This window comes from Myxine glutinosa, chromosome 7 (assembly GCF_964187855.1).
Source record: "Myxine glutinosa chromosome 7, kmMyxGlut1.1, whole genome shotgun sequence".
In the NCBI taxonomy this organism is placed as follows: domain Eukaryota; kingdom Metazoa; phylum Chordata; class Myxini; order Myxiniformes; family Myxinidae; genus Myxine; species Myxine glutinosa.
The window spans coordinates 45,725,529-45,741,448 of record NC_136267.1 but is presented as its reverse complement, the minus strand read 5'-3'; the positions used below and the strand labels follow the sequence as shown (position 1 = coordinate 45,741,448).

Below are 15,920 nucleotides of genomic sequence, written 5' to 3'. Positions count from 1 at the left end.
TATTAAATAAAGCAATTCAAAGTCAGGAAGTGAACTTGTAAAAACGTTCACAGATGCCACAAAATTGCAACAAAACAATTTAGCAAAAATCAAGATGCAGAAAATATTCAAACTGATGGTAATAGACTAGTTAAAGATATTTCAACGAGATATTATATTTAAACATTGGATCAAGATGTATTGGCATTAAAGTCATCCCAATTTATAATGTACTGAATAATTTGCTCCCGGAAGACAACCTGACTGACTTTTGTTTCACTTAAAATCGGGCATTTCATTCAAGGATGCTAAGAGAAAATTTTTTTTTTTAAAATAATGTGATTATGACTTCTTTTGGAAATGTGCCTTGCTTGTCACATTGGCATGACCTACAAGGACACAGGGGACAATGGACGAATCAACACTGAATTGATGGGGTTTAAAACTACAGTACTTTCCAAAAACATGCATTGTGGCTTCAGATGTCAAAAATGAGCCTTCGATTCAATAATAATAATTCCCCTGCAAGCAACTTCAATGAAGGAGGTGATCAGCCAGGGAAGCCAGGGCCCATCAAGTCTACGCTAGGATTATATCAATCGATAGGCTTCACCTGAAATCAACCCTTGCAACATGTCAGAGGGCCCAAGTGTATGAGCATTGCTTTTTCCTTCTCCATAATGTCATACTATGCTGCACAACTACAATTTTAAAAACAATTATCTTCTTCTTCTATATTATATTTATATTTAATATTATTATTATTATTTATTATTTAATACTAGTGGGGGTCACCCGTGGGAATCCCACGGGTATGGACGTGTGTGACATTTGGACATCTTGATTTACATGCTGCACATTAAATTTACAAAATGGTTAAAATGGTGTAATGAACACAATTTATTTTATTTCACATAATATGTGACCCCTCACTCCTCTCCACCCTCACGCCTCTCCAATGCCACTCGTCCTCGCACTCCTCTCCTCTCCAATGCCACTCGTCCTCGCACTCCTCTCCTCTCCAATGCCACTCGTCCTCGCACTCCTCTCCAATGCCACTCGTCCTCGCACTCCTCTCAATGCCACTCGTCCTCGCACCTCTCCAATGCCACTCGTCCTCGCACTCCTCTCCAACACCTCTCGCACTCCTCTCCAACACCTCCTCGCACTCCTCTCCAACCCCTCACACTCCTCTCCAACCCCTCACACTCCTCTCCAACCCTCACACTCCTCTCCAACCCCTCACACTCCTCTCCAACCCCTCACACTCCTCTCCAACCCCTCACACTCCTCTCCAACCCCTCACACTCCTCTCCAACCCCTCACACTCCTCTCCAACCCCTCACACTCCTCTCCAATACCCTCCCCACACTCTCCAATACCTCCTCACACTCTCCAATACCTCCTCACACTCCTCTCCGCTCCAATACCTTCCTCACACTCCTCTCCGCTCCAATCGGCCCTCACTCTCCAACCCCCTTGCTCCTCGCTCTCCAACCCCTATATCTCCTCGCTCTCCAACCCCTATATCTCCTCGCTCTCCAACCCCTATATCTCCTCGCTCTCCAACCCCTATATCTCCTCGCTCTCCAACCCCTATATCTCCTTGCTCTCCAACCCCTCACACTCCTCTCCAACCCCTATATCTCCTCGCTCTCCAACCCCTATATCTCCTCGCTCTCCAACCCCTATATCTCCTCGCTCTCCAACCCCTATATCTCCTCGCTCTCCAACCCCTATATCTCCTCGCTCTCCAACCCCTATATCTCCTCGCTCTCCAACCCCTATATCTCCTCGCTCTCCAACCCCTATATCTCCTCGCTCTCCAACCCCTATATCTCCTCGCTCTCCAACCCCTATATCTCCTCGCTCTCCAACCCCTATATCTCCTCGCTCTCCAACCCCTATATCTCCTCGCTCTCCAACCCCTCGCTCCTCGCTCTCCAACCCCTCGCTCCCCAACCCCTCGCTCTCCAACCCCTCGCTCTCCAACCCCTCGCTCTCCAACCCCTCTATCTCCTCGCTCTCCAACCCCTATATCTCCTCGCTCTCCAACCCCTATATCTCCTTGCTCTCCAACCCCTCACACTCCTCTCCAACCCCTATATCTCCTCGCTCTCCAACCCCTATATCTCCTCCTCGCTCTCCAACCCCTATATCTCCTCGCTCTCCAACCCCTATATCTCCTCGCTCTCCAACCCCTATATCTCCTCGCTCTCCAACCCCTATATCTCCTCGCTCTCCAACCCCTATATCTCCTCGCTCTCCAACCCCTATATCTCCTCGCTCTCCAACCCCTATATCTCCTCGCTCTCCAACCCCTATATCTCCTCGCTCTCCAACCCCTATATCTCCTCGCTCTCCAACCCCTATATCTCCTCGCTCTCCAAACCCTATATCTCCTCGCTCTCCAACCCCTATATCTCCTCGCTCTCCAACCCCTATATCCCTCGCTCTCCAACCCCTATATCTCCTCGCTCTCCAACCCCTCGCTCCCCAACCCCCTCGCTCTCCAACCCCTCGCTCTCCAACCCCTCGCCTCTCCGCTCTCCAACCCCTCGCTCCTCGCTCTCCAACCCCTCGCTTCCTCGCTCTCCAACCCCTCGCTCCTCGATCTCCAACCCCCTTCGCTCCTCGCTCTCCAACCCCTCGCTCCTCGCTTCCTCGCTCTAACCCCTCGCTTCCTCGCTCCTCGCTCTAACACCCCTCGCTCCTCGCTCTCCAACCCCTTCGCTCTCCAACCCCTCGCCCCTCGCTCTCCAACCCCTCGCTCCTCGCTCTCCAACCCCTCGCTCTCCAACCCCTCGCTCTCCAACCCCTCGCTCCTCGCTCTCCAACCCCTCGCTCCTCGCTCTCCAACCCCTCGCTCCTCGCTCTCCAACCCCTCGCCTCCTCGCTCTCCAACCCCTCGCTCCTCGCTCTCCAACCCCTCGCTCCCCAACCCCCTCGCTCCCCAACCCCTCGCTCCCCAACCCCTCGCTCCCCACCCCTCGCTCTCCAACCCCTCGCTCTCCAACCCCTCGCCCCTCGCCCCTCGCTCTCCAACCCCTCGCTCCTCGCTCTAACCCCTCGCTCCTCGCTCTATACCCCTCGCTCCTCGCTCTAACCCCTCGCTCCTCGCTCTAACCCCTCGCTCCTCGCTCTAACACCCTCGCTCCTCCTCGCTCTAAACCCCTCGCTCCTCGCTGCTCCAACCCCCTCGCTCTCCAACCCCTCGCTCTCCAACCCCTTCGCTCTCCAACCCCTCGCTCTCCAACCCTCGCTCTCCAACCCCTCGCTCTCCAACCCCTCGCTCTCCAACCCCTCGCTCTCCAACCCCTCGCTCTCCAACCCCTCGCTCTCCAACCCCTCGCTCTCCAACCCCTCGCTCTCCAACCCCTCGCTCTCCAACCCCTCGCTCTCCAACCCCTCGCTCTCCAACCCCTCGCTCTCTCAACCCCTCGCTCTCCAACCCCTCGCTCTCCAACCCCTCGCTCTCCAACCCTCGCTCTCCAACCCCTCGCTCTCCAACCCCTCGCTCTCCAACCCCTCGCTCCTCACTCTCCAACCCCTCGCTCCTCACTCTCCAACCCCTCGCATCCTCACTCTCCAACCCCTCGCACCTCGCTCTCCAACCCCTAGCACCTCGCTCTCCAACCCTAGCACCTCGCTCTCCAACCCCTCGCTCCTCTCCAACCCTCCTCATCGTTGTTGCAAGCAGCATTCTGTGCGGTTCTCTCAGTCTCGTGCGGTTCTCTGTGCGGTTCTTGCTACATCCTGTTCAAGTCTGCGTTCTTCATCGACCGTCGCATTCATTTTGGAAATGGCAGTTTCCACGCAACACATGAATTGTCACGATCCTCAAGAGGAAGTGTCTCGTAATTATCAAATAAATGGCAAGTAAATTACATTGTGAAAATTATAGATTTCAAATAAACCTATTTAAAGTGTATGCGCACATAACTAATAAAAAAAAAACGAAGAAATATCTCTCGGTAATTTCCTAAAACATATTTTACTTCCAGATAATAATGTTGAATGAAATAAGAAAGAACGAAGATATATATGTCGTTTTTGTGCCGACTCTCATAAAAGGTAAAAGTAATATATCTTAACGGAAAAGAAAAAAGCGAATTTTTAATATATGTCGACATTTTCCCCCCGAATGTTATTTTAGGCGCTGTATTTTCGTGCATCATCGTGGCGCGATTTTTATAAATATATCTCGGCAATTTCCCGTGTGTGCGTGAATGTACTCAATTATTTCTGACACCGAGTCTAAAACCATCGATAAAAATTAAATCAGATGGTGAATTCGAGATAAAATCGTGAGGGTGACTCTCAATGAATGGGCTTTAGTTTACAGGCCTTTGAGAAATCATTTCGTTCTATAAACGGAAACTTTCTTGGGATTCTCTTCCCGTTTTTTTTCAACCGAGTCTAACACTATGTTAGCGACTGTTAAAAATGAAATGATATGTCGAATTAGAATTGAAATAAACCTGTGTGAGAGAAAGACAGCATGGGCCTAACGAAACAGGCCTTAAAGCCATTCGAGGTAATAAAATGGTGGATATTTGTTTACATGAAGCCTCTCCAAGAATGGGTGGAGCTACTCTGCAAACGGACGAAGCCACACCCCCGGACAGACGGACAGAATCACCTTCGCCTATTATAATTTAGATTATTTATTATTATTATAATTTATTTATTTATTATTATTATTATTATTAAAGCCTGGTGTTGGCTTAGCGGTTAGGGGTGCCGGCTTGGGATCCTAGGATCCTGGGTTTGAATCCCGGTCGATCGCTAAATTAACACCAGGGGGCTTGACTCAGCCTGTCATCCTTCCGAGGTCGGCAAATTGAGTACCAGCTTGCTGGGATGAATGATCCCGGTGTGTACCCCGGTTTAGAATAGGTACACCGTATCCCTGCGCATCGTAAGAGGCGACCAAGGGTTGGCGTCAGGAAGGGCATCCGGCCATAAAAACATTGCCTCAAACAGGGAACCATGATTGTCATGGGACCCGCAATGCTAACCCCCCGCTCTAGCGGGGAAAATGGCCTTAAAACGATCATTCATTCAATTCATTATCATTATATATATATATATATATATATATATATATATATATATATATATATATATATATATATATATATATATATATATATATATAGTATAAATAAAAGAAAGTGTTTGTTTGTTTGTTTTTTTTGGTTGTCTGCACGCGCTAATCTCCTGAATGATGAAAGATAGGAGGAAACCTCTGAAACAAAAAAATGTCGGGCCGGGCCCCGGGAAGGTTATAGGCCAGGGGGCTAGGCCGGTCGAGGCCACCTCAGCCAGGCTGGGCCCATTTCGCAATAAATCTTCTTCTTCTTTCAAAATTCTCTTGAAGTACAACTTATGCACTTAATAGGAATAGCTGACTGATTGCAACACATGCTTACAAATTTCTCTCTCGCGGGGCCCGACAGAAGAAAGAACAAGGAATCGTTGAGCACCAACTGATACTGGGCTCGCGTCAGACCTATGTACAGAAGATAAAATTCATTCAAAAAGAACCCGGGCAATGCCGGGTGCATTCAGCTAGTTGATAATAAAATACTGTTGCGGAACCCAACGTCGGCCTATGGTTCCCCTTTGAGGGGGGATTAGTCCCCTCGTTTGTGACTGACCGACGTGGTCCCTGAAGCTGCACCGCGACCTCCGGAAAGGCCGGTGCACAGCCCCGTTCGTACCGCGGACAGATGTTAATTGATTGACCAGCGGTGTTTAGCAACCGCGGCACGAACTGTTACCAAGACTAACCCGATCCTGAAACGTTGGCCAAAATCATGCCACAGGTGTCCAATGAGGGAAAAGACAACAACGACGGATGTAGAGGAAAAAAAGGCAAAGGGTAAGAAATACAAATATGATTTATTTACTATTTACACAATTGAAAGCAACCAAGGAGGAGGAAGGATAATAAAATAAAAACAGAAGGAATCAAGGAGACACAGTGCAACGCTAGCTTACCTATTCAGTCTTACTTAGTACCCCAAGACAAGACAAAAGACAGACTACGAGCACACTTACACGACTGGGGAATGAAGGCAGGAACGATTGGCTGGAAGGAGGGGAAGGTCCAACAGGAACCGGAGCTGGAGCTTGATCCCGCAAGGGACGTCGGGCAGGACCTCGACGGCCACCGATGCCACCGCAATCCGGCTCCCGCATCGCAGCGGGTCGAAACTGCGTGGTCTCAAAGCTGGTGGTGGTGGACTCCAAGCTGGTGGTGGTGGACTCTCTCTCTCTCTCACCTCTTGCGCGGCACGTATATATCTCTTCTCCTGCGCGTCTCGTATATATAGTCTCCTCTCTTGCACGCGTCTCTCTGCAGAACTCAGAACTCATCTCCTGTGGGGAGCGTCCCGCTGCGGGTTATATAGGCCCTGCCCTTCAACCTTCGCGAACCTACTCGATGGTTCTCCCCACGCCCTCTCAAAGCCAAACCCCTCGTTCTGGGTTGGTCGGCAAGGGCTGGCTCACTCCTCCCCTCTATGACGAGGTGGAGACACGCCTTTCTTCTCCGAGCCGACCGCGTGCTCAATGGAGGCAAATGCAGTTGGTCATAAATGCAGTTGGCAATAAAGGCTTTGGGGGAATTTGAAAAAGGGGATCTATCTATTTGAATTCGGTGCAATGGAGTATTAATTAATGGAAGACAAAGCCTTAACCTAATACACAGAATAAGGAAATAACTACCAACAAGGAGGAAATCTATGATTGGCTAACGTGATTGTATATGACCTAACTGAGGGACGCCCTTTGACCTTTATACACAACAACTGGAGGAAGGAGTGTGATATTTTTACAACAATAAAAAAACACAATTCTCATTTCCACAACAATACTGAAGAAAGATGTTTTAAAAAACCCAAATATAATACTACTTCAATGACCCCAATTATTACCTCCACCACAGAAGGTGGGCAGAGGTTATGTTTTCACCCCTGTCTGTGTGTCTGTAAACAGAATATCTCAAAAAGTTGTGGATGGATTCATACAAAATTTGCTGTAGAGAGATTGGGTGAGTGACAAGGACAAAATGATTAGATTTTGAAGATCCGAATCCTCATTCGATATTTATTGAGCGATTCTTCACCATTGAGAATGAATGAAACCGATAAACCGATATATAGCACGATAAATAGCACGATATAACCTAAAACCGATACATAGCACGATATAACCTAAAGCCGATATATAGCACGGCATCTCCAAAAGCTCTGGACGGATTCGGGAAAAACTCAGTGGACGGGTTGGGTGTGAGAAAATTTTGGTGAAGATCCGAATCTGGATCTGGGAATTTTTTTTTTTTTTTTTGCACAAATTTTTCTGCAACGTTCACTTGGCTGCGCCTGGATGGGTTTGAGGGTTGAGTAGCGGCTGAAGCCCGAATCCTATCCAGGTTCCTCCTGATGACTTCATCTTTGCTCTTTACTTCTTCTGGTTCCTTCTGATGACTCCAATGCACTATTTGGTTTTCCATTACATTTGAATTTGTCACCATTGTAAGATTTTTTTTTTTTTTTTTTTTTTTTTTTTTTTTTGTATACAAGATCGAGGCTCGTGAAAGAGCGAACATTAATCACACAGAAAGACAAACCGACACATAAAACATATAACATCGGGAGCGGTAGACAAGATGGGGAGAGAGGGGGAAGGACACAAACACAACATTTGAGAGCAGGGACCGAGAGACATGGAGACATCGAGAGATCTGAGAGAGGGCGAGGGCTTTGGGGGGGGGGGGCATGGGAAGGGGGCGGTGGGAGAGGTATAAAACATATGGACACTGCCAGGACTTCCAGGAAAGAAGTTGGAATTTCAAACAAGGTGGATCTGGGGTGAATTAGCGGGGGTAGAAAAGATCAAGGTTTTGGATGGGGGAAGATAAGAGATGGTGGTGAACAGCTGTTTTAAAGACCTGGAGGGAGGAGTGGGATTGAAGGGAGTGAGGGAGTTTGTTCCAGAGGCGGGAGAAAAGAGGAATGAAAGAGTGAAGGTGAGCAGAGAGCCGAGATTTCGGTAGTTTAACCATCAGAGGGTTGCTGGCAGATATTGTGCGACCTGTAGGAATATTTGGGGGACAGAGCACAGAGAGAGCTGGGGGTGCAAGGCCGGAGAGGAGTCGGTAGAAGACAGAAAGACCACCTACCTGCCTGCGGTGAGTGAGTGAAAGGCCCTCAGAGATAGCTTCATCGCGGGAGATTCCAATAATTCTGAAAGCTTTGGTTTCAACAGCGTGAAGCCGAGCTAGGTGTGAGGCAGGAGCACCGGCCCATAGGGGAGAACAGTATTCCATTGAGCTGCGGATGAAAGCCTTGTATGTGGTGAGGAGCTCAGGTGTGCCGAGGAAGGACTTCGCACGACGGAGGATGCCCAGTCGGCGACTGGCTTTGGAGGCCAGCTTGGAAATGTGGTTTTCCCAAGAAAGATCATGGCAGATAGTGAGACCCAAAATCTTGAGCGACAGAACTTCTTGGAGAGGATTGTTGAGAAAGTAGATGGGAGGGTTGTCCAGTCGATCTTTTCGGAGAGACATAGTAAGAGTGTGAGATTTGTCAGGATTGAAAGACATGTTCCACTTGTTTGACCAGTCTGTGATTTTGTCCAGGTCTTCAGAGAGTGAGGAGGCAGCAGACTGCCGATCTGAGGGAAGAGGAATGGAGCGGCAGAGAGTGGAGTCATCAGCAAAGAGATAGAGAGGATTTTCGAGAGAGTCAGAGAGATCATTGATGAAGACCAGAAAAAGCACGGGGCCCAGAACACTGCCTTGGGGAACTCCAGCCTGAACAGGAAGAGGAGATGAGAGAAACCCATTCAGGGCCACACGTTGACGACGACTAGAGAGGAAGTCCGCCAGCCATGCGTGGAGATTTCCATGGATACCAAAGGAGGAGAGTTTGGTGAGCAGAGCGGGGTGCCAGACCGTGTCGAAGGCACGTGATATTGGTTAATGTGATCATATTGTGAAAGGAAATGCTGACCGCACCTACAGAAAAGCTCATCATACCTGGATTAATGTTTCCAGACGCCTTGCATCGGCAGCAAAGCGGCGAATCCCGTCTGAGAGTTTCTCAACAGCCATCTGATCCTCGTTGTGTAACCATCGGAACTGACTCTCATTTAGCGAGAGTTTCTCCATATCGCTTTCACCATTGGGCGCTGCAAGTGCAAAAATAACCGCCGGTATCAGTTGTTCAAACTGTCTTTACCAAACAGCACAAACAGGTGACTTTAGCATCATCAAAACTACGACAATACATCGGAAAACCACGTCACATCAAAGAACTAAAGACGAAAGCAAGCAAATGCAGCCACAGTCAAATATGCAAATTATTTAGCATAAATTATGCTGCAAATTGTCTGACATATGGACTGACTTTGTAATATATATATATATATATGTATATATATATATATTATATATATATATATATATATATATATATATATATATATATATACACACACACACACACATCAATTTAATTACCCATGTCCGGAGAGAGACAACGAGGCAGAGATTCTTTCATTGCAGAGAGTTCTTTCAGCAGCTTCGGTGAAATAGTCAGGAAGTCGCAGCCAGCCAGTGCCATAATTTGTCCAACATTACGGAATGATGCTCCCATCACGATAGTTTTATAACCGAAGCGTTTGTAATAGCGGTAAATCTGTTGTACGCTCTCCACGCCTTGAGAAAAGGAAGCCGGGGTGGGGGAGGGGGAGATGGAGGGGAAAAAAAAAAGTTTAAATCATGAGATGTTAGCCCTGGTTTCATACAAACACCAAATTAATGAAAACAAAATGTGGATTTGCATTTTGAAGTCAGAAGAGGCACACATGGACAACTCTTACACTTACTACATAGCAATCAATGCGAGTTTAACCATTAACCAACTAAACCTTCTTTTTTTTTTCTTTTTTTCTTTTTTAAGAGTTAACTTGTGCTTCGCAGGTACAAGGACCAAAAATCAAGTCACCTGGATCATTTTGGAGGGCTGGGGTACTCGAGTGGGCAAGATGCCAATCAAGTATGCGGCCGACAAACGGAGAGATGAGGGTTACTTCAGCCTCGGCACAGGCCACGGCTTGAGCGAAGGAGAATAGAAGAGTCATGTTGCAATGGATGTTCTCTTTCTCAAGTACTCTATCGTAAATGACAAGGAGAGAGGAGAAAAAAAAAGGATAAGATGTCTAGGAATCCCATGCAAGGTGTAAAGTGACGTCAGATGCATGGGCTGGGGAAAGGCTGGAAGGTGGGGAAGTTTCTTTGAGCAAGTACTTGGCAGCTTGGACGCCCTCCCAGGTAGAAGAAAGCTTGATCAACACGCGGTCGCGGCTAACCCCTGAATCTTCAAAAAGATTCACAAGCCTCAAAGCCTTTTTCACCATCGCCTCCTTGTCAAATGACAGCCTGGGGTATGACATCATATATGCAAATAAAAACACGTCATGCTGCAATCACTCTACACCTGGCCCCTTCTGTCCTCACCTTTGCAACTTTATATCAACATCTTTCCCTCTACTCATGCATAAAGCTACGCCTTTCTAGGTCCATCCTCGACCATCCCATGCTGACCTGGCATCTACCTCGGTGGAGACGCGGCCAGGAATGCGTTTTAGGATCTCAACACCGAAATTCACAAACAGTTTGTCCATGGTAGCATCCAACTTGTCCGCCTCAGAACTGCACACCCACAAGGTATACACAAATGCACATACAACCGGTCACTTATAATCAGGTTTTTTTTTTTTTTCCAAAATAAATTTCAACGACAAAATGAATTGCAAGTGTCACCAAAGACACGTGGACAAGCTCGTAGATAAATCACATACAAGACAAAGACCCGAGCGAGACAACAGTGTAGTTTGACATTAATTACAAGGACAATGGCAAACAATTGGCAAATCCACAGTGTACAATTTCAATTTGGGAATCCAGCATCTTGGATAAGGTACTCATAACACCAAATGGGTCACAACCCAATGAACAGGAAAATTATAATTGACACAACAGTTGCATTTATGATGCAATGCCAATACCACCTGGGCTCTCAAACATATTGCAGAAAATTGAAAGGGCTGACTCAGGTAAAGCTTAGCTTCTCCAAACATACCCATTAAAGGCCTTTCCAAATGCTATCGCATCATCCACAAGGCCTTGGTAGCGTGGGATTTGTGCAGCCAGCAGCAGGAGGGACGGGTTTGTGGTGGCATCTTGGGGTTGGAACTCCTGAATGGCTGGAAAAAAAGGCAAGTTGCAGTTATAAACATTTGTGCATGTCACGGTAATTAGTATGTGTGGCACAGCAATACAAGCAAAAACTGGAACAGCACTCAGTAGGGCGCATACCTCAACCAGGGCTGAACAGTTTATGTTTTGTACCCCACCGATAGGCCGAATCTGCTGAGCTGAAGCAAAATCTAACCACCTTGTTCTTGTCACACACCGAACCTGTCCACCAAGTCTTGTCCGAATCCGGACTGATTACAATATCACAATTTTGTTGTTTGTTTACCCTCGCTAGAAGAGAGGGTGTTGCATTTGAGTCTGTTTGTCTGCACAGAATAAATTATTTTCTCTGCAATCGTTGGTCCGATTGACAGGAAATGACTCCTCCTGTACAATTGTTTAAAGATAATTATGATGTCATAGGACACGTGGTACGGGCGCCATTTTGGAAAACCCGAAAGACCACCTCTCTATCTCTGAAAGCGCTGCATAGAAAAAAATGGAGACATGGCTCATTGTAAAGAACTCTCCATGGGGAATAACATATGTTAATGATGATGATGTCATAGGTGCCTCCATTATGACGTCACAATTCAACAAGTACAAAACTTCATCCAATCAAGATGAAATTTATGAAGCCTCATGTAGGCATAAATTGGTGGAGAGAAAAAATAATGACGTCATCGGTCACGTGGTTCGGCCGCCGTATTTGTTGTAATACAAAGGCCTTAAAAAACAGTACGAAACACGTCCGGGTGAGGGTCTGCAATCTCCGATTGCTCGTTAGCTTACCTGGAACAAAGTTCAAGGGAGCTTATGCGATGGCGTGTCTTCCATCAGTCAGTGAGAGTCTGCAAACACTTGAAATGTCTTCTCCGAAACCGCTGATGGGATTTTTTTTTTTTTTTTTTTTTTTGTATACTGAATCGAGGCTCGTGAAAGAGCTAACATTTATTTCACAAACAAATCAACCAGACAAACAAAATATACAAAAAGAGGGAGCGGAAGACAAGATGGGGAGAGAAGGGGAGGCTTGGGGGCAGGAGGCATGGGAAGGGGAGGGGGGGTGGGGGGGGGGGGAGAGGTATAAAACACAAGGGGACCGAAATTAGCGGGGGTAGAAAAGATCAAGGTTTTGGATGGGGGAAGATAAGAGATGGTGGTGAACAGCTGTTTTAAAGACTTGGAGGGTGGAGTGGGATTGAAGAGTGAGGGAGTTTGTTCCAGAGGCGGGAGAAAAGAGGAATGAAGGAGTGAAGGTGAGCAGAAAGTCTTGATTTTGGCAGTTTAACCATAAGAGGGTTGCAGGCAGATCTTGTGCGACCTGTAGGAATATTTGGGGGACAGAGCCCAGAGAGGGCTGGGGGGGGCAAGGCCAGAGAGGAGTCGGTAGAAGACGGAAAGACCACCAACCTGCCTGCGGTGAGTAAGTGAAAGGCCCTTGGAGTTAGCTAAACCTATGCCTATGACCAAATTTGGCACAAATGATATTTGTTGTGTTGTGACTAACGTTTGTTCACGGCATTAAAAAAAATGGGGTCTGAGGAGGTATAGGGGGTTTGGGGGAGGGAAGGGGAGGGGGGCGGGTTGCCCCCAAAATAGTTTTTTTTTGTTTGTTTGTTTCAAGTCTTATGATTATGTTAGTATAATTCTACATGCTGCCCTGTCTTGCAGCAACCATTGAAATTGGTTTAAAATACCTTTAGTCAGTGTAGTACACTGTTTATTCTACCAGGTGAGCGCCAGGGGTATTGCCCCTACATTTATCTTTCTTTTCTTTTTTTAAGCATAGGGATAATTATCACAACAATGGATGGAGGCCTAATTACGATCATCTTTTCCAGCATAGTAACTGCATGGCACAGCCGTCACACCTACTTTGCAGATTACCAAAACCATCACACTTAAAATCCCGGCAACCTTTAAAAACACGGCCTGCCATCCCCCAATACAATGATCTTATGTCATTTGTTCATCGCCTTAGTGCCTCAGTGACTAGCAGTTCACTCATGAAAACTGGCAACGGCTGTAAGCTGCCCCCTCACTTCAGGATTGGTCTTCCATCCTTCACCACCCTGGTATTGATACCGCTTGAGAACTCTACCACAAAAAGCCTGCTTTCTCTCTTTCTCTCTCACAATCTTCCACCCCCCCCCCCCCCCTCACCCCTCACCCCCACCATTTTGTCTTGCGGCTATCATACCCTTCAACTCACCCCTGGTGTGGCGAGGAAGGAGACTTCAAAACAACGTGCACGCTCTTAATGAAGGGCAAATATAACCAAAATAAGTCCCAGGTTATTCCATAAATGACTGCAAGAAGGGATTTGCCAATCAGGAAAGCCAGAAAACAACATCAGGCCAACCTCAAGGCTGAACTCTTGAACAGTCTGCTTCCTGGAAGTCCTGGTAGCACCTTGTCAAGACTGCTTCTCGTGCATTCAGTACACCCTCCATCATTTCATTCACTTATAATGGCACCACAGCAGACTGCTTGTGAGAATATAGAATGTCACAACTGTATTTCCTTCCAAATCTCACATACACCCTCTTCCCCTCCTCCCTCCCCCCACCCCTCCTCAAAACACCTCACCCCCCCCCCCCCCCCCCACCCGTCCCTACACAACTGCACCTGGACAATGTCTTTCTCACATGACAAAAAAAGTTCCTGGCAACCCCCTAAACACCGATTCTACAACAGGCCCAGATAGTATCAGCACTGGCGTCCCCAAAAACCTGCTCTGCCACTATTGCACATCCTCTGTGAGCTCCGTTCAACCCATCATTTGTCTGAGGTCACCTTCTGTATACTTGCATGTCAGTAATCGTCACTGTATTGCAGAAAGAGTGCAAAAACAGATCCTCTTAACTAAAGTCCTATGAGCATACGCCCAACTACAACAAAAGCCTTGAAACTCATCACTGCAGTCGACATAAAATCATTCCTCTTCTCCAATGACCTGATCTCAGACCATCAATTCGGTTTCTGACCGTCACTCCACCCTGACGCTGCTTTCCCAACAATGGATGGAGGTCTTGAATCTCAGACAAGAGATCAGGGCAATGGCTCGAGCACTGGACCAGTCTGGCACCCCACTTTGCTCTCCAGACCTTGATGGAATCAACCGCAACCTCCTCTCACAGTTTGTTGAATGTCTCCACTCTGTCAGCACTTGGCTCTTCATGGAATCCTCTGATCTCCTTGTAGAGCCTGGAATACCCCGACACTGTCTTGGACCTAGTCCTGTGCCTCTTCATGATCACCGATTCTCTGGAAACCCACATCTTCTATTCTGGTCTTGCACACTGTGCTCTGTCTCCCCTTTTCCCACCAGGCTTTTCCAGGGCACACGCACATTGCTCACATTCACTGATCAGTTCCCTTTTTCTCTTCCCTGTGGAACAAACTTCCTCAGTTTATTCAATTTCACTCATCCCTCCAGGGCTTCAAGATGGTTGTTCACCACCTCCTGTCATCTATACGCATACTATTTCCTAACCTCCCCCCACCCCCCTTTCATGTTTCTGTGTCTCGTCCCTTCGTTTCACACTCAATTTACCTTCCGGTTCCTCCCGCTCCTTTCTTACTGTGTGAGTTTGTATCCAACAAATTCGCCCGTTGTCCTCCTCCCCTCCCATTACTCACTCATTCATTCTTCCTCAAGTGGAGGTTGCGTCCACTGTATTCTAGCCGTTCTCCGTTTCAGGTTTTAGTTCTTCTACAAACCTAAGCTTTATAAATAAACAAAAATATTTGAAAGCTATATTCAGATCCTTACCCACAAAGAGGTGAAACACTTCCACCCACCCACCCCCCCCCACCGACTTCTCTGCAAACCAGCTTAGGAAGCAATCCTGGACTGGATCTGGAAATTCCTCATAGACTCCACCCTGTCCCCAATGTATTCATGGCAACTTAAAATCCCCAATAAGCACCACTCTTACCTCAACTCAAGCCTTTGAATTATTCACAAACCCTTTCGATCCTGCTCTTTCCTCATACCAGTCATATAAAAACATCCTACAAGTAACCTCCTATCCACACAGAATCCTCTTCATTTAATAATTACTTTCATCTTTAATGTCACTATTTTCTCTCAATACAATAAAAATCCTTTTCCCCACATGGCTAGACCTCATTTTCATGATTACACCTTTAGTACCCAAAACCTGCAACATTCTCAAAAACCGATTTCAAGTTTATTCTTCAACATGCAGGCTGTTGTGGCGGACACAAGGGACACGAATTCAGCGCACCAGCAGGTGGTGCGTACGTCCAGGCGGGGAACTGGAATGCATGCCCCGCCTATCGACCGATCGGCCACGCCCGGGGACGAGGCGTGGCCTCGGGATATATATGCGGGCTCTAAGCTCGAGCCCGCTCAGTGCTGAAGTACGAGCTTTTGAATAAAGACTTTGTTATACCAACGCGTTGTGGGCTACCTCTCTGGCAATCGAGTCATGTGTGCGCAGCACCACACTGGTGACCCCGATTGGTTCAGCCATTGCTGACCACCGAACGCGCCATGGCCACCAACGCCGTCGCAGTTAAACTCCCGGAGTTTTGGGAGGCACAAGCCGACGTTTGGTTCGTCCAGGCCGAAGCTCAATTTCAGCTCCGAGACATAACGGCGGACGAGACCCGGTACTACCACGTGGTCGCCGCCCTC

At 47.4% G+C, this 15,920-nt stretch overlaps 1 protein-coding gene across 3 annotated transcripts in view; it reads right to left on the bottom strand.

The window, feature by feature from the left end:
* The window catches only part of TALDO1 (transaldolase 1), a 37,761-nt gene that overhangs the window by 16,272 nt on the left and 5,569 nt on the right, over positions 1–15,920 (bottom strand). The window contains exons 2-8 of one of the 3 annotated variants that reach the window (XM_078781627.1): positions 11,136–11,259; positions 10,598–10,705; positions 10,301–10,432; positions 9,999–10,165; positions 9,512–9,709; positions 9,029–9,180; positions 5,245–7,024 (exon numbers count right to left, since the gene is read on the bottom strand). In XM_078781627.1, coding sequence (XP_078637753.1) covers positions 6,920–7,024; positions 9,029–9,180; positions 9,512–9,709; positions 9,999–10,165; positions 10,301–10,432; positions 10,598–10,705; positions 11,136–11,259 — 986 coding nt within the window. In that variant the 3' untranslated portion in view covers positions 5,245–6,919. Of the gene's footprint in view, positions 1–5,244; positions 7,025–9,028; positions 9,181–9,511; positions 9,710–9,998; positions 10,166–10,300; positions 10,433–10,597; positions 10,706–11,135; positions 11,260–15,920 lie in introns of those variants that run through there. The other 2 variants (XM_078781626.1, XM_078781628.1) reach the window with 2 other exon arrangements.